General features: G+C 51.9%; 1 protein-coding gene across 2 annotated transcripts in view; it reads right to left on the reverse strand.

The window, feature by feature from the left end:
- Fgd5 (FYVE, RhoGEF and PH domain containing 5) overlaps nt 1–23878 on the reverse strand; it is a 98037-nt gene that overhangs the window by 71744 nt on the left and 2415 nt on the right. For both annotated transcript variants that reach the window (XM_057755613.1, XM_057755537.1), the window contains exon 2: nt 15065–17738. In XM_057755613.1, the coding sequence (XP_057611596.1) occupies nt 15065–17738 (2674 nt within the window). The remainder of the gene's footprint in view (nt 1–15064; nt 17739–23878) is intronic.

The following is a 23878-nucleotide window of genomic DNA, read 5'->3' on the forward strand; positions in this document are numbered from 1 at the left end:
CTATAGAACAGAGGGAAATGAACGTGGCTTTAAGCCGTTAAAGGTATGATCAGCTTCGGCAGCTGGAAGAAAGTATGCCACCTGAGACTCGGCATGGCCCTTAGGGTCACTTGGACAAACACTCTATTGTGTAAATAGGAAAGCAGAACTCAGGAAGTGCGGCCCAGCAGAAAGGGTCACTGGGCAAGCAGCAGAGAGCTGCAGTCCTTGATATAAAATAGGGCCAGTTCTGCCTCTCAGAGGGAGAGCCAAGGGTCTCAGCCTAAAACCAAACAGTGGACCAGAAATGACACCTTATGAATGACGATAATTGGTCACTTCAGATGCCTTAAAAAAAATCATTGCCTCCATTTCAGGGGGAGGGGCTGGACTTTCATGAAAAGCAGTAGGTCTTCAGAGCAAAGAGAGAGGGACAGACAGGGGCAGGCAGGACGAAGGCTAAGACCCAGTGAGGCCACAAAGCAGAGGAAAGCTGGCCCTGAAATTGGGGGATTGGGGGCCCTTCAGTACCACCCTGCCCCCAGTCATTAGCTCTAATTGGCCCATTCAAGGAAGGTTAATACATGCCTGTCACCACGGCATTGTGGGTTAAATGCAGCTTGATGAGGCAGCCTTGGGGTGAGAAGTCCCCTCTCCTGGGATAACTGGGAGGCTGGCCAGGCCCCAGGCTCAGAGGACATTGTCTTGCTCGCCACTCCGCTTTCTGTAACTGTCAGGGGTGAAAGGCTCATAGTTAATCACAAGTGGTTTCAGTGGCGGCTGGAAAAGGCCAGGACAATTTTGTCACTGCATGCAGCAAGGGCAGGGGGTAGTGAAGGCTGGCGTGGGTCTGGCAGATGACATGCTAGTCACCCCCAGCCTCTCCTTCTCCAGGCAGACTGTGAGCTGTGCCTCTCTGTCTCCCTCAATCTGCCACTGCATTTGTCCTTAGTTCTGAAGCTCTTGTGCAGGCTGCTGCTCCCATTTGCAAAACCGGCTGACTACTAATCTCACCAGATCCTCAAGCGCCCCGAGAGCAGCTCAAAGCCCAGTAGGAAGCCTGGGAATTCATCTAGGAAGACATTCCTTCATGCCTGACCACTTTCCCTGCCCAGGGTGCAGGGCAAGGAGAAGGGTCAGATCTGTTCTGGCAGGAGGCATAAAGAGTCCTCTGTGCCTCAACTTCCTGCCCATTCAGAGCAGAGCCTGCTGGGAAATGCACTGGACTGGACTCCGGCAGATTAGTTGCAACCCCAGCCTCTGTACTCAGCACCAGGAGCACCAGACATCCTGCGCTAAGCCTGTTTCTCACATGCACCTCGCTTCTAGGGACCTGGTTCCCAGGCTGCTCACCAGCCCGGGTCCTCATCCTGTCACCCCGCCTTCTGCCAGCTTTCTCTGCCAAGCGACTCCTTTATTCTGTTTCAGCGGGCATTTGCAGAGGGGCCCAGGAGCAGTCTTGGTCTCCCCATACTTCTCAGGACGCGCGACATGGCTGATTTGGGCTGAGTGAATGCCATCAGCCATTCACAACCATCCCTTCCTGCAGACTGAACCCACTAGGGGAGGGCTGATGCCTGGCAGGAGACTTCAGGGTGAAAGTCTGACAGATATAGGGTGTGTCCCTCCGAGATGACATAGACCTGTCACGATACAGTCTTGAGAAGACACCAATTGATTTGAAGGCCTTTACCTAGCACAAGCTGGGCCTTCCTCATAGAGTGCCAAGGGCACATGAACCGTCAGTGGTGGGTAGGGAAGAGACTCCTTGGACACACAGGTGGGCAGGATGAGAACCCAGGTGAGGAGAAAAGGACAGAGTGTCCCCCGTGGAGTGACTGAATCCCCTTTACAGATGGCAGACTCCATGCATCGCCCTGCTTTCCCCCGCCCCTCTGCATTTATAGAGCGGCTCAGCTCTCTCCCCTGTCTGGGCCTTAGACTTCTGTGTGCAAGGGTGCAGACAGGTCACAAAGTAGTTCTGTGGTCTCCTCGTCACATCCTTTAGCAAAGGTAGGGGCCTTCAGAGGGACAAGGCTTTTCATCCCAGAAAGTGAGCAGCTGCCTGAACTCTTGATCCCAAGAATCTACTGACTCACTCTGCAGCTCTGAGCTGGCCTTGACCTTTGGCCTCTGGCCAGCAAGGAAGTTTGCCTTTGGAACAGGGACCTCCTCGGAAACCAGATGGTGCATCATCTATGAGGGGCTTCCCACAGGGGCTTGGTCAGAGACTGCCAGCACTGACATCATCCCTTTCTACCATGACCACCCGGAACAGCTCCAGGTGTGGCTGAGGCCAGCCACTCTATCCTGGTCAGAGCCACGGCCTGTTCTTACTCAGATGCCAGTCTCAAGACACATGACAGACACAGTGGCTTTGCAGCCCTGAGTCTCAGTCCAGTGCTGCCCGCCACCTGTAAGCAGTGTGACGCTGCTTCACAGTCTATGAGCTCCGGGTCCTTCCTGCTGTCCCCTGTGGAGCCTTAAGTCACCCTCATTTCTTCAGGCCCCTCTTCATAGGCACAATCGTACTGATAGCCGTTAATTCACTGAGAGCCAGCCACATGCCAGGCCCTGCCCCAAGCCCTTGGCACACACCCCAGTTTCTCCACAGAGCCCAGTTGCTTTTATAACCCCATGTCCAACGAGGAATCAGGTATTCTAGGAAAGCTGCTCACCTGAAGAAAACAGAAACACAGAAACGGGCTCCCAGCCCTAACGTCCTCCCTCTGTCCGTTCCTGCTGCCACCCCACTAGAATCCTGCGCAAGTACTCATAGACCCAGCAGAGTGAAAAGTATGGAAACGCTTTGCAAACTGTAAAGGGCACAAGGATGTGCTGCTACCCTAAGGTGCCAACTTTCTGAGCATCCTAGGTTTTCAAGCCCAGATCTGAGAGCCATGAAAGGAAGTCCCTGGGTCGCCTTCTGCTCATCCCCATGGCAAAGACAACCCAGCGCAAAGAAGGGGGGATAGCTCAGCGTTGTGGGTGTTTAGTCTGCCCATCCAGCTCTTCCACCACGGGATAGCTCAGAGCCTTGCTTTGCTCACCTGTGAAATGGGCTCAGGACACTAGGACTTCCAAGAAGCTCGGTGATTCAAGATAGCTAAAACAGCAGCGGGGGCACGGCCACGGCATGGCTGTCCCCCTCACATGGATTATTTTATGTTCGTTCATTGTTTGGCTTACTTATTTATCATGGGGCCACACATATCACGGTGCGCGTTCGGAGGTCAGAGAACAAGCACAGGGAGTCGCTTCTCTCCTTCCACCATGTGAGCCCTGGGATTCTAACTGAGGTCACTGGGATTGACTGCAAGCCCACTGGGCCGCCTCCCTGCTGGCCTCATTTTCATTCTTGCAGCAGGTGAGGAGGGGGAGCATTATACCCCTGGCACTGACTCACACACCTGCCACACCTATGAATTCTCACACGCAGAATGCGAGGCAGAGACACAAGGCAGGAGGCCAGGCTCTGCAGACCCCTGGATGAAGTCTTGGAGGGTATAGCATAAATGTGTGCTCCCAGCTTGTCGCTCTTCTTAAAGGAGGCCAGCCCTGCTCTTCTGAGATGAGGTTTTCCAGCTGCACTACTCTAACTTGAAGGAGGAGTCACAACAGTCTGCCAAGAGTGTCACCCACACCCTGGAGCAGCAACAACAGCAGCTAAAACACAGAGCACACCTTCCGCACGCTCAAAACACCCCGCGAGTGTTCAAACCTCAAAATGGCTCCTAAGATAATGTCAGTTTCTATTTTTCACAGATGAAGAAACTGAGACACAGAGATGTTAAGCTACTGACCTAAGCACACACAGAACAAAGGGGGTTTGAACTCAGCTGGTTGCATGACCCTAGGGAACACACAGGTGGCCCCACAGTATGTGAGCTCACATGGCCTGGCCCTTGTCAGCAGCTGCTTCAGCACCATAGCCCTTGTTCCCACTCCACTGGGCGCCTGGCTGCTCAGTGTGATCTTGTGGACTGGAGGTGCAGGCCTGTAATCCTAGCTACTTTACTTGGGGGCTGAGGCAGGGGGATTAAAGTTGCAAGGCCTTCCTGGGCTACAGTGTGAGTCCAAGGCTCTTCTGTTCAACTTAGATCTTATTTGAAAAACAGAAAGGAAAAAAGAGGCAAGGGATGGTGCCGGGGGTGGGGGTGGGGGGGTTCTTCGAGTAAAAGCAATTGCTCTTCAATTCTGATCACCTGAGTTCAATCCCCGGAACCATGGTAGCAGGAGAGAACTGAGAAACTGTGACCTCCACATGGCACCTATGAAATGACACCGAGGTTCTTTCTCTCTCTCTCTCTCTCTCTCTCTCTCTCTCTCTCTCTCTCTCTCTCTCTCTCTGTCTCTGTCTCTCTCTCTCTCTCTGTCTCTCTGTCTCTCTCTCTCTCACACACACACACACAAATAATAAATGATAAAACTTAAATGAAAAAACAGAGGGCTGGGGATTTATGTCTGCAGTAGAGTGCTTGCCTAGCATGTATGAGACCCTGGGTTCAACCCCTAATATAGGAAGGAAGGAAAGAAGGAAGGAAGGAAGGAAGGAAGGAAGGAAGGAAGGAAGGAAGGAAGGAAGGAAGGTTGAACTTATGAAATAAACTGCCCTGGCCTCTGTGCTCGAGAAACATTCCAAGTAAATATTTCATTTGGGAAAGGAGCCTGTTGGGACAGAGAGCCTGAGCCCCAAGAGGTGGAATCACCCCCTTCCCATGCTGCAGTTTGCAGGGGACTCCAGAGGGACAGTCACAGCCCACTGGTCCCTTCTGAGCATGCTTCCCATGCTGGCATTTCAGTGAGTTTGTATATTGGCATTGTGAATGAGAAGGACTTCGTGTGGCCCTTACTGCTTCTGCCACTCCATCCACACAGCCAGTGGATTTTGTAACTTGTTTTCTTAATTGACCATGGAAGCAAATCTGAAATATCAAATTCTTGGGTCATGCCTTAACCTGGAGAAATTCCCCTGAGCTCTAGCCAGGGCTCTGGACCAACCCTATGTGGAGAGCTGGTCTGTTTACATGGAGACCAGCCACATCATCACAGAACTCAATCTCTGCCCTAGATGCTCATCCACAGGCTGTGCCTCCAAGCCCAGGGAGACCAGTCACTTTCTGCAGCAGCTGACACGGCTCTTGGGCTTGAGGCCATCTACATCCTGTAAAGACCATGGCTCCTGGGGTATTCTCGGAGCCAGATGTTCTTTCCCCAAGCAGAAAGTTCTGGGAGACGTGGGTACCAAGGGCTTTTCCCAAGCGTGGCCAGGCACTCTGAGGTAGTGTCACTTGTACATAGTGAGTGCCTTTAACCCTGTAACGGTGGGTGTTACTCTCTGTTAGGATTTTTGAGGGGATGGTGATGCTGGGACTTGAACCCAGGTCCTTGCACACGCTGAGCCTCAGCTTCCGCCTCAGGTAGGAACCAGTGAGTATAGTGATCACAAGTTGCCCTATTTTCTGAACATCGATGACATTCTGAAGACTTGAACTCCACTGCAGCATCCTACCTTTACCCAAGCAAGTGGGGGTCAGTTTCAGTCGGCAAGCTTACAAAGGGGGTAAACCAGAAAGAGGGGGAAACCAAGATCTATAGACATGCCCCTTCTGGTCCTGGTTCTAGTACTCACTGCCTTACAAATCCTGCCACCATCCAGAACCTCAGTTTCTTCCTTTGAGGGCCCCAACAGGACATTCAGCAAGTTGAATGAGGAGACACCCGGGGAATGAGTAGGTCCTTGCCATGTAACTGCAAGTGTGATGCTGGACACTACAAGGGGACATTCTGGCCCCGCTGTGGATGAGCTGAGAGACCTTGGTGGCTTTACCCTTCTATTTCATGCCTTAATTTCTCATCTGTTAATTCAGACTCAAAACAGTCTGCATCTCAGGGTGGCAGTTAATACAGGGCCATCTACAGTGCTAGGGTAGGTATATCGTGAGCTCCACAGGCCCACGAGGACAGCAGGCATCTGTGTAAAACACAGGGGGCAGAGCTGCCGTTGGAAGCCAGAGACAGTGCTTGTCATGTGTCATCTATGGCTCCTCCAGCAGCCCAGAGATGACGGAGAATAAGGGGGACAAGTTGGGCTCAGGTTCCATGAAAGGTAGGGAGAGCCACAATGAGCTCAGTCCCTCCTTGTGTCGTGCTGTCCGTCACAATGGGGCCATGGGTGGCACTCATACTCTGTCAGCCACCCTGAGTTCCCCTACACTGGGGGGTTCAGACCCAGCAGAGTCGGTGTCACTCTTCTCTAGGCCATGACTGCAGCTGTGGCAGAGTGCCATCCCGCCACACAGGGTGAACGAACTGGCCCTGCTGCCGTGCCCCAATCCCCAGTCATTTAGACACTTCCCTTCGGAGGCTTCTCTTTCCCCACGGACACTGACTACTCTGGTTCGCGCTTGTTCTAAAACCTTCACAGTTCCACACAGCTCAGAGAGCACACAGTTTCCTACAGCAGAGTCCCAGTTCAGCAACATTCCTTTTCAGACTCCTCGGGGGGGTTTTCACCACCTTCCCCTCCTCTGACAGAGTGGTTGAGTCAACACCATCTAAAAAGTCGCTTGGAGCAACTCAGAACTAATCACTCCAGAGTCCGGAGGAAGAAGAGAGACCCAAGGCCAAACAGCACAGCCAAAGGCAGACAATCCTCGTTACACAGAGCAGAGATTCGCTCTGGGTGGCTGGCGCTCTGCTGTGGCTTCAAATGATTCGCCAGCTAGACCGAACTTAACATCCCCAATAAAATAGAGACACGATGACCATGGCGACTCTTATAAAGGGAAAGCTTTAATTGAGGGGGCTTACAGTTTCAGAGGTTTAGCTCATTATGCGACATAGTGGGGTGCAGGCAGACATAGTGCTGCAGACAGAGATGAGATTCCTACATCTTGACTTGCAGGCAACAGGAAGTCTGGGGCACTGGGGGTGGCTTGAATGTATATGAGACCTCAAAGCCCGCCTCTATAGTGACATATTTCCCCCAACAAGGCCACATTACCCAGTAGTGCCATTTCCTTTGGGGGTCATTTTCTTTCAAACCACCACAGGAGGTCTAGCCCATGCTTCATTGGCCCCTTTCCTGTGGTGAGGAATCACAGCCCTTGTGTAAAGTGGAGCAAAGCTAAGAGGAGAGAGGAAGGGCTTGTGTGCTAGAAAACCTCTCAGTGACCCCACTGCCTAAATTCCCACCAGTGGCGCAGGGCAGACATCAGTGGGTAGAGTGCTCACCGTGAGAACCTGACAACCCAAGTTTGGATCCTTAGAACCTGGGTGAAGCTGGATACAGTAGTGCTGGCATCTGTAATGCCAGGGCTTTGAAGGGAAGAAGGCAGCAGGGGCAGGGGAGTCCCTGGAGGCTCACGGCCAGACTGACGAGCAAGGAAGGACCCTGTCCCGATCCAGGTGGAAGGTGAGGACGGACACCCAAGGTGTCCTTTGACCTCCATATGTGCTGTGGCACATGTGTACCACACACACACATGCACACACACGCACACACACCCACATGTGCACACACAATCCACACCACTCCCAGTAGCACCAAGCTGAGGACTGAGCCCTGAATGTGTTGTGGTCACTCCAAATCTAAAGGTCAGCAGAGCCTCGGGCCCCTGCAAATGAGTCTCTCTCCAGTAAAATTCAAGGCTCTGCCTGTCCTAGCCTTGCTCCCCCTGCTCCTTCTCAGAAGTCCAGCGAGCCACCTGCCTTCTCAGCCTCGGGATGGAGGTCCTCCACCCCTACTATTTCTCCACCTGGGGTGCACCCTTCTTGAGGACAGCTGACCATGGCTCTGCACCCCTCAGGCATCACCCCCTCAGAGAAGCCTTCCCTGATGGCCTTGCTGGGAATGTCCCTGGCGGCAGCTGCTCTCTATAGCACACCGCTAGCTCCTTTCTCTTTCTCTGAAGCTATGATGGTCCCACTGACCGACGGCATGCATATTTCTGGCTTGCCTCTCCTTGGGCAACAGCAGCAACTCTGCCAGGTGAGACCCCAGTCTTTCTCCCCACTGCTGCCTGGAACCTCAGGCAGTGGTGGCAACAGCAAGGTACCGCCCAACCACTGGAGCTATCACTGACTTTTCTCTCTGGTTTGGTCTGGCGCAGGACAGGCTATCCCATGGAACAAGTAAGGACAAGTGAGGGCCGCACAAACACAGGCTGGAACAAAGCCCCTCTCCTCCTCCGGGGCTCAGCTGGTCATGGCAACCATTCTGAGCATTTTACCAGTGGACTCCTACCACGAAATCGTCTGCTATTAGCTAGAATGACTCCTGCTTCTTCTCACAGGGAAGCCCTGACTTTATGAAGCGAAAATCACGTCATGATTAACAATCACAGTTTCATCTACATTATAGTAAAAAAAAAAATGGTCAGGGGGAGGGGATTAATATCACACTAGCGATGTTCCAATAAGCGTCTTCCTGACACAATTTTCTTATTAGGGTCGTTCCCTGTAAATTTTATTGCATTTAATTAAAAATTATTGCTAAAAGAAACAGCTGCAGATGGTCTTATTTTAAGTCAGAAAATTAAAAACTGAATATTCTCATCAGTCAATTTCAACAAGCCGCATGGCCGCACGCTCGCACGTGCTGGTCTCGAGATTCTGATGATCTTTATGGCAGTTCCAGGTCCCTCCGACGGAATTTAATGAAAGCGCTGCATGAATTCATTTGTCAAAAACATAATGATAGCGGAAGGCTGCTGAGGTAGACCATGCTAGGAGATGCAAAGACCTGCCACATGGTTCTCAGCACCATGGGGCCATCAGCAGGAGGCCGAGCCGCCACTCTCGCTCAGGCTACAAATCACCTTTGTTTACAGGGACACAGGGAGCAGCGGCGGCTGCAGCCCTGGCTGTGGATAGAAGAGATGGAAGTACTTGGAAGTACTGGCTGCAGTCACTACACTGCACGGATGCTGGGGTCTGCGGCTGGCTGGGGCTGGAGGGGCCTTGCTGGCTGCTGGGCTGGACTTCTTGGTCCACCTGCCTGCAGACTCACCTCCCCCAACCTCAGGGTTATTATCCAGGTCGCTCTTTTAACATCCATATTAAAGACTTGACCTCTTATGATTCCTCCCTCTGTCTTTTATGGGAAACAAACCCACGCCTTATTTATCTGGACTGTCACAAAGAAGAGGAAGACGCAGGCAGGGTCATCTATGGGGCACCAGAGCTGACCACTGATGAAGAATGAGGGGCTGTATATGTCCTGGAGACAGAATCCATTCCTCCCCACCACACACACAACACAAACCACAGTGAGCTTTGTCTTCATCACCTGTGAGGGGACCACAGTACCGGTCCCCAACGAATATACCTGCACTGTCTCTTTCCACCAGGCCTCATCTGCCAGCAAATTGTCAATGTCCTGCATGAAGCCCGTAGTGGCCTTCCCATGCCCTGAGGTGCTCGCAGTCACACAACCTGTCTTAGAGGCATCCTCAGCTGTCCCACACACCTAACATCCCACCTCAGTGTCACCTAGTTAGCCCTCCAGACTCATGGCAGTCTCTGCTGTCCCCAGACCTCCCATGTCCATCACCATCCTGCTGATGGCTCCCCAGGTACAGGCTGTTCTTCCAGGATTGAATGCACTGAGATCCTCCTGGGTCCCCCAGTCTCCAAGTGTCCCTCTGTCAGCTAGACCACAGGCACCGAGGGTAGGCTTTACCCCGCAAGCTGGACAGAGCTGAAGGGACTAAGGTCCCACGGGTGTTTGTAGTAGGGTAACCCACTGAGCTCTATAGGAACTGGACATTAGAGAAAGCACACATCTGAGTTCGAGCCTTTCAACCAGCTTCCTCTGTGCATTCTCCATGTCTACCATCGAGGTGAGTGTTTTCTAGAATTGAGGCCTTGAGGCTGCTTCTCAGTGGAAACTAGTGAGTCTGATCTATCTTCCTTCCTTCCTTCCTTCCTTCCTTCCTTCCTTCCTTCCTTCCTTCCTTCCTTCCTTCCTTCCTTCCTTCCTTTTTCCTCTTTCTTTCTTTCTTTCTTTCTTTCTTTCTTTCTTTCTTTTCTTTCTTTCTTTCTTTCTTTCTTTCTTTCTTTCTTTCTTTCTTCCTTTCTTCCTTTTTTCTTTCTTTCTCTCTCTTTTTTTCGAGACAGGGTTTCTCTGTGTAGCCATGGCTGTTCTGGAACTCACTTTGTAGACCAGGCTGGCCTCGAACTCACAGAGATCCTCCTGCCTCTGCCTCCCATGAGCTGGGATTAGAGGTGTGTGCCTCCCCCGCCACCACCTGGTTAGTCTCATGTTTCCTGATTGTCCTTGCCTCTCTCCTCTGTCCACAGGTGGAAATCTCACTGTTCTGCACTGTCCTTCAAGGTCCTCCTTCCCTGGTCCACCTGTTTCCTGCACATTGTTTAACATGGGATCCAGTACAGAACTTCTCACATGGGCACCACCAGCTAGTAGTCAAGGCAGCTTTTCCCTGGTTGTCCCAAGCCTCCCCATCCACACGGAGCACAGCAAGGTTCTGCCTGCCACTAGAGTGTGACTGGAGCTCTCTGTGACAGGGGAGTCAGAGTAAATTGAGCCTTGTCCCTCAGAACGCCCAAAACTCTCCTTGCTGGCACAAGCACACAGACCCTGCTCCTAAAATTCCCTTGGAGATCAGGAAGATTCCCTGCAGGTGGCAGGCCCCAAACCCAGGGCTCCTGGTTGTCCCTCAGGCAGAGGTGGCCTCCAGAGACCAGGGGTCCCCACCATGGTCTGGAGCAAGGAAGGATGTCTGGGCACACGGTTAGCACATCACCAGTGTTCATAGATAAGGTACAGAGGCACTGCAATCCCACGGGCCATCAGACAGGGAAGTGCATCCCTCTTCTGCGTCCCCTGGAGTCCTCCAGGCCACCAAGCAAGGAGCACTGGGCATGAGGTGGGAGGAGCACCCTCTTTCCTGCAGCAAGCTCCTCAGCAAGAATCAGGTCAGCAACACCAGAGTGTGGCCTTTTCACTATAAAAAATAAATGGCAGTAGAAGCTTCCCATAATGGAGACTCAGGCAGGCCTGGGTTCCAATCCTTGTTTGACCACTTACCCTCTGTGTGACAGAGGATAGTCAACATTAGTTTAGCAAGTCTCAGCCTTCCCATAAGAAATTGAGGCTATAGATACAGCCCGGCTCTAGCCATCACCATGGTAACAGGCACTGGCTCCAGTGCAGTTAAAGAATCATGACCTCTGGTCTTGGCATTGGTGTCAGAGGCAGTGATGCCCAGGGCTCTAGATTAGTACCATCAGCCTGTTATCTGCAGTCCTGGGTCTTCCTGGGAGCACTAGAGCAGATAACACTATAATTCATGGCCAGAGTTCCCCAATCTAAGACCTTGCAATGGAGACCTGATGACCAAGGCACACAAAGGCGGAAAAGGAGAGAGAGAGAGAGAGAGAGAGAGAGAGAGAAAGAGAGAGAAATAGAGAGAGAGAGGCATGCCCATGGTGAAGGACCCTGATCCTCCCTCCCAGAAGCAGCATCTTTGAAACCAAGTTCAAATCCTGTATCCATAAGACTTGACCTTGGTCCCCCACCACTTAACAGCAAATGCTTACGAATCACTTGGCCGTGATTCAGACTTGATGTCATGAGGCTGGCAAGCATCAGGAGGGCCGCAGACACAGGATGGCATGGCTGAGAAGTCTACATGCCCAGCAGCACCTCCTGGGTATCTGTGTGGACAGGTCAATATCCCCAGAGCAGAACATTGTGTGACAGATAGGCAGAGGGAGAAGAGACGGTCAGCTCTGCAGCAAGGACGCAGCAGGACCTAGGGAGTGGGAGCAAGGACAAGTCGCCGTCAAACCTGGAGCTCTTTCCACAGTAAACCTTGAGGACAAATGACAGCAAGGGACAACCTGTTCTGAGGCACAAGACTGATGGAAGCCAGCTCATCAACATACAAGAAGCAGGAAGACCAGGCAGGTTGAAATGGGGTGTTTAGCACAAGGTCCTGTGCTACATGCTGGGTCACATGGGCCTCTGATGGCATGGGAAGCACCCGGGACTGTAATCTCAGACTGGTCACTTAACAAAAGAGAGTTCTTTTCCAGGCTCAAAAGTACCACGTCACCAGTGAAACCCAGCTCAGTTCCCAGCCTGAGAACTGAATCAGTGAAGCATAGATCCTGTGGGAAGCATGCAAGACCCCAACAGAGACTCCTGACTGCTGAGACCACATAGCATTCTGCTGGAAAGAGAATCTGTTCAGGAAAAAAAATGTATCCATAGGGGATACATTTCAAATTAATAGCTGGCAAACTCCGTTACAAACTCCCACTTGCACTTGGTGAAATAACAGGGGGCTTATTACTTCCCTGCTCCAACGCTGTCTCTGTGCTGGGGAGCCAGAAGGAAGCAACTGCAAAAGAGGAATTCTCCGCATCTCCCCCCGCCCAGGCTGTGCCAGCTTCAGGTCTGAAGCCATGTCCTATAAGGACCCAGGTGAGCCCCGTTTCTTAGAAGGAAACACTTTCAGTGGAAAGTAAGACTTGTTCTGGGTGACAGGTTTCTGTGCCTTTTAAGTACTTTGAGTCCTCTGAGTAAGTCGACTCTGAGCGGCCAGAGCCAGCCTCTACCCGATTCAGACACCAGGCCTGAGGTTCACAGCCTGGCAAGTAACAATCTCTAGCGAGACTGCTCCTGAGTTAATATACTTTCTTAAATCTAATTTTTATTAGTATTTTCTGTTCATAATAACGGGTCCACTTACTTCACCCCCACCTGCCACAACCCCCAGTCACACCAAGTTTCCTTTATCCCTTTTTGAGGTGAAGATGAGCTGACTGGAACAGACACGGGGCCCACAGCCATTTCCTAAGCTCTGTCTAGGACCTTGGTCAGGCTACTTCTCCAGAGGCTCTGTCCTGTCTCCTTTCAGAGCTCTTGGTTTTCAGACCCCCACTCTAGACAAGGCAGGAGGCAGTGCCTCTCCTCCACCTGCTACATCCGCTCTCCAACCCCAGGCACCCCGTTGCCCCTGTGTTCCGTATGCCCTCTGCCTCACTCACAACGCCCATGCAGGGGAAGCCCCACACCATCCTGGGCCTCTCACTTGCCCAGGCCTGCTGTGCCCGGGAGCAGGGATTTTCTTCTCTGTTTTTACCTGTCTCCCAACAGGAAATGAAGAGAACTGAGCTTTCTGAATGACAGGCATTTGGAGGAATAGCAGCATCAGAGGGACTCGGATGCTGCTGCACTTCAAAATAAGATAGGTCAGGATCCTTCCGGCCAGGCCCTGGCTGCAGCCTCAGGTGTAAGCCAACAAGTAAAGCAGTCAGCACACTGCCTGGCACACAGAGGAGAGTCCAGACCCGGCACCATTAGCATTTTCTCGGGCATTTTATTCCCTACTGTGAACCTTTTATATCTGGGGGAGGAGAAAGTACAGAAGGCAATGGCCTTTGCATACTCAACCCCGTGGGGCATCATCTGTACACACTAAAGGGGAAGGTGCTACCTGTGGGGTTCTGCCTCCCTTAGCTTAATTCACTGCAAATTCTTAAGTCAAGAGTCAAGAAGTCTTGGCACAAATTCTCCCTCCCCCCAAACTTGTGAGATCTCAGGCAAGTCCCTTTTCCTCTCGGACCCCCGGTTTTCCATAGCAAACCTGCCTTCAACAATAAAACTATGACTCCACAGAACTGGATCTTAATCTTTGATAAAACCAGCCAGCTTATCTGCCTCGAGCGAAGGAAAGAGGTGGTGTGAACAGGGTGAGGATGGGAAATGGGGGGCAAACAGGCCGTGGTAGCTCACGCCTTTCATCCCAGCACCCAGGAGGCAGAGGCAGGCAGATCTCTGAGTTCGAGGCCAGCCTGGTCTACAGAGTGAGTTTCTGGACAGCCAGGGCTACACAAAGAGACAAAGCAAAACAGAACTTCCTAGAAATCGTGAGTTCCCAGCAGCTAGGGAAAGTCAAGAACCAGCTAGCTGGGCAAACGCATGTTACGCCTGAGGATTCTGTGTTTCAAATTGTCTTGTTTGCACCAGTGATAAGAGGTGGAAAGAGGCTGGACCTAGCTGGGGCCATGTGACATTATTAATAAACTAAACCAGCCAGGTCCAGTCTCTACTCCTCTCCCCCTTCACATTAAATGCAATCCCTCTCCAGGGCTGGTGTCTATTGCCATTCTTGTAAACAAACCTCCATGTCACAGGAAGAACTGGGAGGCATGGAACCCATGTGGGAACCACATGGAGACTCCTGAGCAGGAAGCTGGGAAACCTTTGCAGTCTACTCCAGGCCAGCAGCAGCCATGTCTCTCTCTAACTCCCTTGAAGCTCCGCAGATGCTCCTGGCTGCAGTCACCAGGCAGGCAGGTTGGTTTGGTCCTCACACAAGAAAGAACCCTGGGCTCCTGTACTACTGGGGACTGTCAACGAGCGGTACAAGCACACAGGGCAAAATGTCCTGTCGAAGCTGCAGCCAGTCCAGGTAAGCTGTGGGGGATGGGGGGCTTTTAGCTGGAGGGAAGGGAGGCAGAAAACCCCACTATTGTTTAATATCCACAGTATTCCGCTCCCACTTTCAAAGCAATCCAGGTTTTTTTTTTCCCCCTCAGCTTAAATGTACCTCTTCAAGACTTCTATTCAGAAGTTGAGCTCAAGGCACTGTTAGCTCTTTGGACAGTTTAAATAAATCCTCTTTTCTAGTTCCACGTGTACACAATAAGAAGGTATCAATCAATTAGGGTATTTTTCTGATGATGAAAGATATTTAGTTTGGCAAGCTTCCAGAACCTTCTTTCTTGGTTGCTCTCTCTCTCTCTCTCTCTCTCTCTCTCTCTCTCTCTCTCTCTGTGTGTGTGTGTGTGTGAAAGCAATCTCCCTTAGACATGAGAACTCTCCTCTTAATAATCAGCAGTTTTATATTGTAGTGTAGCATTCTGAGAAACATGAGTCCCCTTTCACAGGTGAAGTGACTGACAGTGATTCGGAGAGGTAGAGCCACTCACCCCAAGTCACACAGCTAGGAAGAAGCAGAGGCTACAAAACAAGTTCATCCCACCCCGCACCTTAGCTGCCTCAGACAGTCAGGCCCATAGTCTGAGAAAGGACCGGCCCCTCACGTACCTTTCAGCTTCCTGCTCTGAACTCTGTTGCTTGCTCTCAAAGGCGTTGAAGCTGCTCATGTCCACGTAGCCATCATTTTCATTTGCCGTAGACAGGGCTCTACTCTGTTCCTCAAACAGCTTTGTGAACGTGCCGGCCCGCGCCGGCCTGCGAGGCGGGATCTGGATGTTCTCATAGTCCGAGTTCATGGCAGGAATGTTCTCGTAGTCCGAAGTGTCAGCATTGGGGAACGAAATGGACCGTGGCTTGGTGAGCGGCAGGGGCAGGAAGGGTGGTCGGGAGCGGTCTTCGAAGGATTCCACCCTGGACACCGTCCTACTGAAGGGGACCCCTTTCCTCTTGCTGTCCCTGTAGAAGATGAGGGAGGCAGGAGAGTCAGAGGCACGGAGCTTCCCAGTGCGACACTTGAGCTGGGGTGAGTTACTGAGGCTCCTGCGATCAAGTTCCAGGACCCTGGCCGGGCCGTGGTAGCTGGACTCAGAGGAGGACCTGGAAGACGACAGGTTCATGTCCATATGCACCTTATTCTCCGACTTCTTCCTGAATGTCAGCTCCAGAAGGCGCTTGAAGGAGGATTTCTTCTTCTTGGAGGCCTTGTCCAGAGTGTCGCCATCTATCAGGAGTGAAGGGGAGCTCTTAGTGATGGGTTTCTTCGTGATGCAGGCCAGGTCGAAAGGGGGCGGGATGTCAACCACAGAGGATGGCGTGGAGGTGCCACTGGATGGCAGGTGGCTGCGCTGTGAGAAGCTGCCAGAGGAGCCAATGGCGCCTGGCAGAGAGAGGCTGTCTTCTTTCTTCCTCACACGGTGGCCGTCCAGCCCAGCCCCCTCTGGCTCCCGGAACAAAGACAGGGGACTCTCCCTGCCTTCCACAGAGAAGGACCTTGGGTACAGAGTGAATGCCCTGGGCTTGGCTGGCAAGGCCCAGCCAGACTCAGGGGGCTTTCCCTCCGGCAACACACCTATTTTTCTCACCGCCTCACTGGCGTCTCCGCTGCCCACAGCTGATGAACAGGCTTCTGGTCCTATTTCTTCTAGAACAGTTTCTGGAACGTGACCAGCCACCTTCCCAGAGTGGGGCCGGGCCCTTGTGGCAATATTCTTCCTGTCCACTGGGACCAGGCCACCCTCAGAGTCCCCTTCCTCCCAGGTACTGTACCCACTTCGAGCGCCTGACGTAGCCTGAGTGTCTGACTGTGTTCCCTCTCTGAGGCTCAGCAAGCCAGTGCCCATCACGTAGGGACTGCTGAGTGCATCGTCCGCGGCATCCTCATCCTCTGGTACAACCACCACATCGGGGACAGGGGGTGCATCTCCAGCTCCATCCTGCAGGGACTCGTGCTTGTTAAGTGAAGGGTCAGTACCAGGAACCCCCTCTCCGCACACTGGCTCCTGCGCCTTGGCTGACTCCGGAAGCGAACAGATATCATTGCAGAAGGAGGTGCTCTCAGTTGGGAAGAGTACATAGGGACTTTCTGTGAGTGTGGATGTGAAATCCTCCTCCATGCTGGCGCTTTCGAAGGGGATGATCTGGCAGTTCTCCTCAGCAGGGTCCTCCTGCCCAGGCTCTCCACCCTCTCCGGAGTCTTCCCCTACCTGCATGGCGGTTGCTGCAGTTTCTCTATTGTAGGCTTCCTCATCGCATGCGGGTGGTTCCTCCTGCTCTGCCTGGCCCCCACCTCCTGCAGCCTCTTCACAGTCCTCCCCAAAGACCTCAGGGCTGTCAGTTACCACCTCTTGCTCCTGGATATCTGAGGGCACATCCCCATTTTCAGGGGATAGCACACTGGCATCCTCTGTGTCCTGTTCAGTGCCCTGGTGGGGCTCCCCAGGTTCTGGGTTGTTACATCCATCGTTACTATCCTCTTCTACTTCCCCAGGAGTCTCGGGGGGCCCTGGCTCCCAAAAGGGAACTTCAGAGGACTCAGAGCAGACATGTGTGAAAACGATCTCTTCATCCTGGGGGGCCCTATCATCAAGGTTGTACACGTACTCTTCTGCCGCCGCCTCCTCCTCCTCCTCCTCCTCCTCCTCCTCCTCCTCACTCATGGGCTGCTCCTCCATTCCTGGTCCCTGGTCACCGTCTTCCCCATCTCCTTCACGATCTCTGCTTAGCATCCCTTCATCTGGGGCTGTTGGAGCTGTTGGGGTCTCTGGATCAGGATCACAGTCTTCTTCGCCTTCCGGGGTGTGGCCCACGTCTTCCTCGTTGTCTCTGCTTTGTGCCTCTTTGTCTGGGACTGCCAAGTCCCCCTCAGTCCCCATCTGCTCTGTACCATGCTCTTGGGCTTCCTCCTCGATCCCCTGCTCCCCAGAAGCCCCATCCATGGGAGCATCCTCTCTCTGTGGGGCCCTGGGGACCATGATGTATTCCTCATCAGTCTCCAACTCAGAGCAGTTCAGGGTGGAGTGGTGCCCATCACACAGGTCCCGGTCCTCGCAGGGCAGCCTCCCATTGCTGCATTTGCTGAGGCTGTTGTTCAGGTACACACCAGTGCCACACTCACCGGGGCCAACCAGCCTGGGCTTAGGAGCGATGGGGGGTTTGGGGCCCCTGGACATGAAGTTAGGACTGGGGAAACTGTCAGGCCTGGGTGACGGTGGAAACTTGGCTGCTGGTGTAGAAGGACTGGTGGTAACCTTTGGTTTGGGAGCAACTGGTGGTTTGGGTGAATCTAAAGGGCAAAAACAGAGAAAAGGAGAAAAAAAACCCACACAATTAAACTCAGACTCTTTTGATATAGCCTGGTGAAGGGAGAACGGAGGAGTGTTCCCAGCTCTGTGACTTGTCTCAGACTTTCATCTCCTCTACCACATCCTCAAAATCCTTTAGCAGGGCTAGGGATGTAGCCGCCTTGGTAAAGCGCTTGCCTAGCATACAGGAAGCCCCAAGTTTGCTCGACGCCCAGCACGATGTGAGCCTGTCATTCCAGCACTGGGCAGGGAGATCAAAAGTTCAAGGTCCATCCTCAGCAACATAGTGAGTTCAAAGCCAGCCTGGGCTACCTGAGACCCTATTTGAAAACCAGAAAATCCTTGACTTAATATTATAAGTTCATTCTGCGAGTGGGGGAACAGAGCTTCCTCCACAGCCCAGCTAACAAGAACCGGCTGAACGGAATCCTGTGTGCCTTGAACGATGTGCCAAGACCTTTCCATCCATTCTCCCCACATTGCTTAGTGAATGATCTCTGCGCGTCCTGCCACCATGAGAAAAAGACGAACTGGACAGCCAGGCCCTGGGGGTCCTCACAGAGCTGGTATTCATCAGCACCCTAAGAGGCCAGCACTACCAATGAGAGGTTTTCACCAGCTCCAGCAGAGAGTCCGTTGGGGAGTTGGAACAACAGAGAGAGCTGTAGCCCCTTGGGATGTTACAGCTGAACAGCCATCATTCATCCCTGCAAGAACGTCACACCAAGAACATATGACTGTAGCGAACTTTGAGAGTGTTTTGCATGTTTCTGGAGTGTCCAGCGAGGACCACCAAATATCATGGAAGAAAGGAAATAGATGTGACAACATAGGTAGCAGAAAATGCCTATGCCCCTCAAGGATGCTGAGGCCTGCAGACTGGTGGATAAAAGATGTGTGCAGAATACATGCACATCAGGAGTTAGCCAGGGATAACTGCCAAGATTGGGAGCCTCCAGGAGAAAGTGAACCCCTGGGAAGTTTTGAAGAATGACGTAGGACATGTTAAGACAAGAAACAGACCAATGGCACAGTTTCTGAGGTCCGAGTCCTGTGTCTCTCCTCAGCAACTAGCAGGGCCCGCTTTCCAGGCCTCCCTGCCTGGTCCTTACGCCTCAATCTACACTTCAGCAAAATAAACTTCTCAGGCATGGAATTTCATGCTCATACCTTCACTTCGGAGCTGAAACATATATTCAAGTGGGCTTGAATCCCCGCTCTCCCTGGGCAGACTTCATCTTCTGTCTATCCTTGCTGAGGTCTAGGCATGACGGCAGCTCCACATGGCAGTCTGGCTCCTACCCAGAAGGAGATGCAGCAGAGGACGGGGGTTCTCTCAGCCAACAAAGCCCCTCCCTCAGCATCTGAGCCACTTATGTGTTTTAACAGCTACTACCAGCAGCTCTAATCAAGGGCCACATCTATCACTCCATGTGATAGATATATGTGATGCATGTATGCGATACATGTGAAAGTCCTACTAAGTAGCCGAGGCTGGCTTCAAACTCCTGATCCTCCTACCTCGGTTTCCTGAGTCTGAGATTACAGGGGTGTGACACCATGCCCAGATCCATATTTTTAATCTTCTAATAGTCATGTTACAAAATAAATGTCAAGTGTAGTGATCCATCCCAAGAAGAACCCCATCTACTTAAAAACTTGAGGCAGGGTCAGGCCGTGGTGGCACATGCCTTTAATCCCAACACTCAGGAGGCAGAGGCAGGCGGATCTCTGGGAGTTTGAGGCCAGCCTGGTCTAACAAGAGCTAGTTCCAGGACAGGCACCAAAGCTACAGAGAAACCTTGACTCAAAAAACAAAAACAAAAACAAACAAACCTTGAGGCAGGAAGATCATTTGAGTCCAAAAGTACAGCATCCATCCACAGAGAAACACCATATAAGTAAAATAGAAGTAGGTAAAAGTGACTTTCACAGTCTGATTTACCCAGGCAGGTATGGCGGGGCACACCTTTAGTGCCAATGTTCAAAGGCAGACAGATCCCTGCTAGTTCAAGGCCAACCTGGTCTGTAGAGAGAGTTCCAGGACCACAAGGTTACACAGTGAGACCCTGTCTCAAAAACAAACTAACAGCAGCAACAACAAAGGCCACACTACATTTTACTCAACTCCATATACCAAACATCACAGGGCACAGAAGGCACACCTGTCATCTCAGAACCTGAGAGGCAGAAGGACCGGGAGTCCAAGGTCAGTTATAAAAGGGCTGTCTCCAAAAAAGAGGGGACACGGGGAGACAGCCCGGCTAACATAGTGCTTCCCATGCAAGCATGAAGACTCAAGTTCGATACCCAGAATCCGCATAAAAAAGCCAGATGTCGCCTGTGTGAGCTTGGAATTGAAGCTCCGAGGAAGTAAGTGAGATGGGTGGAGCTGCAGGATTCATGGTCAGTCAGCATCGTCTACTTGTCAAGCTCCAAGCCAGTGAGAGATTCTGACTTAAAAGACAAGTAGATGGCGCCTGCGAAATGACACCCGAGGTTCTCTCTCTCTCTCTCTCTCTCTCTCACACACACACACACACACACACACACACACACACACACTTCCAAATATTATTATTTGAGTAAAGTTCAACCAAACAACTGTACTTTATGATGGTTTGAAAAATAAACTCTGTGTCTCACTTCCAATGCAGTATCCAGTGAGCCACACTAGATACCCAGGCTGTGAGTATAAAGTGCTTTGGTGGGGGATGATTCAACCCAGCTGCAGGCAAAGGCAGGGTTCTGCGCACAGTTGAGCTAGCATGGTCAGGAGGTTAAGTGTGTGGCATGCACTTCTGATCTGGTGTTTATGACTTAGGATGACTTTATGGAACTGTAACTCTGCTGTAAATGAAGGAACATCTATGGTCATTTGAGCGAGCTAGTTGACATTCATTTTCATAAGAAGACCTTGAGATAAAATAGAGTTATCTCTATTCACCAGCCACAGGCCTGGGGCTCAGTACTGGCAGCTAACCTCTGATTCGAACTCTGTGACCCTGTCCCATGGACACCTCAGTGCCAGTATGTCTGAAGCCAAAATCAGTATCGTGATCCACACATGTCAGGGCCCTACCATTTAAAGGACAGCATGGTACATTCAAGACTGCACAGACCCTGTGATGCCTAAAAGTGTCTATCAGGTAATCTGCTCACTAGTATAGGATACTGTGGTGGGATGCAGGAGGAGGTCGAAGGCAAGAGAGAAAGAAGACACCACTATCAAAAACCTCACCAAATCTCACTAACTCCAACCACCCCAAGGTCATCGACATCAACCCACAAGCCTGGCCAGGTGTCAGAACTACCAGAGTTACCAAGTCCAGATAATCCCTACTTTAGAAAAATATTTATCAAATTAATTAATATATAATTATAATCAAAATAATTAATATATAATTATTAATTTATATATTGGAGTTTAACAAAATGACACTGGTCACTGTTAGGTAACAGCTGAGTTGGGTTCAAACCCTGGCTTGGCTGCTTAGGAGCTGTAGACCTGAGTCTCAGTTTTACCACCCGTAAAATGGGGACAGTAAATAGCTTCCCCCTTTATCTCCCCTTGGGGGTACTGTGAAGGTAGAAGACCTTGTCAGCATTTGCATGAGAGGAACTGCTCACACAGGAGTACCTGCTGCTGTGGGGTGGGACAGCCTTCCTGCCCCCTTTATCTTTCCAGCAAGAGTCCAGCCCTATCTGGTATACTGCTTGAGACAGCTGCCAGCTCACATCAGGTGTCAAATATTGGCATGACTTATTCGCAGGGCTGGAGACTCCCATTTCTCATCCTAACAGGTGGCATTTCACACGAGCTCCATGAGACATGACCAAGGAACAGACAGGCTGTGAAAAATGGCTGTCACCCTGGCTGCATTGCCCCCACTCCCAACCCATCCTTCATCCAATCAAAGTATTGATCTGTGGATGCCTGTTCCTTGAAAAAGGTTATGGTAGGGTCTGAGGCGTGATCCTGCAAGAAAATACCTTCTGCACGGGAGCCCAAGGAATGACAGGCACTCAGCATCTTTCGCTCCTGCACCGTGCGGGAGCCGCGATGCTTCTGCATGTCTCCTCGGAGATCAGGAGATGCTGCCACCAAAGACACTTTGTCTTGCCCCTCACTGGTGTTGGCTGGCATGAGGTCACTCAGTGGATGCAGAGCAGCCCTGGAGAGAACCTGGATCTTCTACTTCCAAGTTCAGCCTCTGCCTTTCCTTTCCCCACTGAGTATTTCCCCTTCAGTGGTGCTCCAGGAGCCCCAGTATCAGTGAAAAGGGGAAAATCCATGGAAACCAAGGCAGAGAAACTAGAAGCAGCTTGTCAGGTGAGGTGTGGTCTGGGTCTGACTGCAGCCTGCTGGCTAGAGTGTGACTATCTAGCTCCAATCCGTTCCCACCCAGTTCCATGCGATATACGATTTACTGTCCTCCTATCCTGATGGGGTCCTAGTTGAGAGTCTCTGAACATACAAAACAAACCCCTCTGGTCTCACTGAGGGGACAGTAAAGATGTAGAAAAGAAGCTGGGAGCCATCAGTGTGTCCAGGGGACAAGAAGGAAGCCAGCACTTTTGGAAGGGAACAAGAGGAGCAGGGGACAAGAGATGAGGCTTAGGGTTTCCACGGCTGTTTTTCAAGGGCCTGAAGAGCAGGCTGGTCAGCAGGGCTTAACCATGAGGACCCACACACGCAGGTTAAGCATGCTGAAATGGATGGGAGCGGGGATGGACAGGAGGGTCTAGTAAGGAGGCTCTCACGCTACTCCAGGCAGTAGTGATGGAGCCTGGGCCAGGTCAGCGTGACAAGGAATCATATTCCAATGATGAAACAGAACTGAGAGGGAGGATGCGTGTGAGGAACAGACGATGTGGAAGAGAGGAAAGTTCACAGATCATGCTGAAATTTAACCCCGAGCACCTAGAAGAGCCAAGTTGCAACAGCCAAGGCGGCCAGGGCTAGGAAGGGAAACCCAGAATTTCAGTATGCACAAGTCCAAGTGAATTACTTACCACACACCTAGTAGAGATATCCGATGGGCTCCGGGTCCCGGAGGCAGGCTGGTTATAGGCGGACATGGTGGGATGTAACGGAAGCCATGGACAGGGAGAAGTCGGGCCCAGGAGGGAGTCCCAGGGCCCCTGAGCAGCAAAGGAGACTGAGGAGGATGATGACTGCAAGCCTGCATGCGAGGACGCATGCGCATGCTCCTCTGCCTCCCTAGCTGAAGGAGCACAGCCTGGCTTGCTCTGGCCCACCACCCTAGCTGATGTTACTCTGGCTGAAGAAGCACCTGCCTCCAACATGGAATTTGCCATCTTGAGCAGCCCTGGAGGACATGCTAAGGGACTGGGACCACAACAGACAAAAACATTGAGACAGAGAAGTCAGCAGAGGTGACAGTGTGTGCGGAGACCGGAGGCATGAGCAGACCCAGTTGCTGAGCTTGAGAGGTACGGGGGAAGACAGCGTTGGGATTGCTCCTGAGCTGAGCAATGCACTGAGCTTGACTTCCTGATGTGGAACCAAGCATGGGCCTGGCTGTTGCACCCTCTGGCTCCCAGGGGCCTTCTCTCTCCCTACAGGTAGTGTGCCCTAGCCAAGTTGCTGAAGCCATGACTCCTGGTAATTTGCCACCCCTGGGGATGGCGTGAATGCAGAGTACCCCTTTAGGCAGAATGCTCACTAAGGGACGGGCACAGGAAGAAAGAACATTTCAATAGCGCCTGATGATACAAATCACCCGCTGCTGGTACTCGCTGCTACTTTCTCTCTCTATTTTAATTAAATATCTGTCACTCACACATTCATGCCTGCTGCTCCCTCCCAGCCATGCACGAGTCAGGCTAGATGAAGTCTGGGAAGGAGCCCTGGACAGGGAGCTCCCTTCCCGGCTAAGCCACTAACTGGAGGTGTCACCTTGGCCAAGCCCCCCCCCCCTTCCCATGTCTCGGTTTCTCTACCTGTAGAGGGAAGGGACTGGACCAAAGGGTTAATTTCCCTAGCTCTTCCAACTCAGGGAGCTTCTTGCAGCATCTTTTGACACTCTGACTCCTGTCCCCAAGTCTGTTTCACCTGTCGTTCCCTCCACTGCCCCTGGAACACTCAGGACCATAT

This window comes from Chionomys nivalis, chromosome 1 (genome assembly GCF_950005125.1).
Source record: "Chionomys nivalis chromosome 1, mChiNiv1.1, whole genome shotgun sequence".
NCBI lineage: Eukaryota > Metazoa > Chordata > Mammalia > Rodentia > Cricetidae > Chionomys > Chionomys nivalis.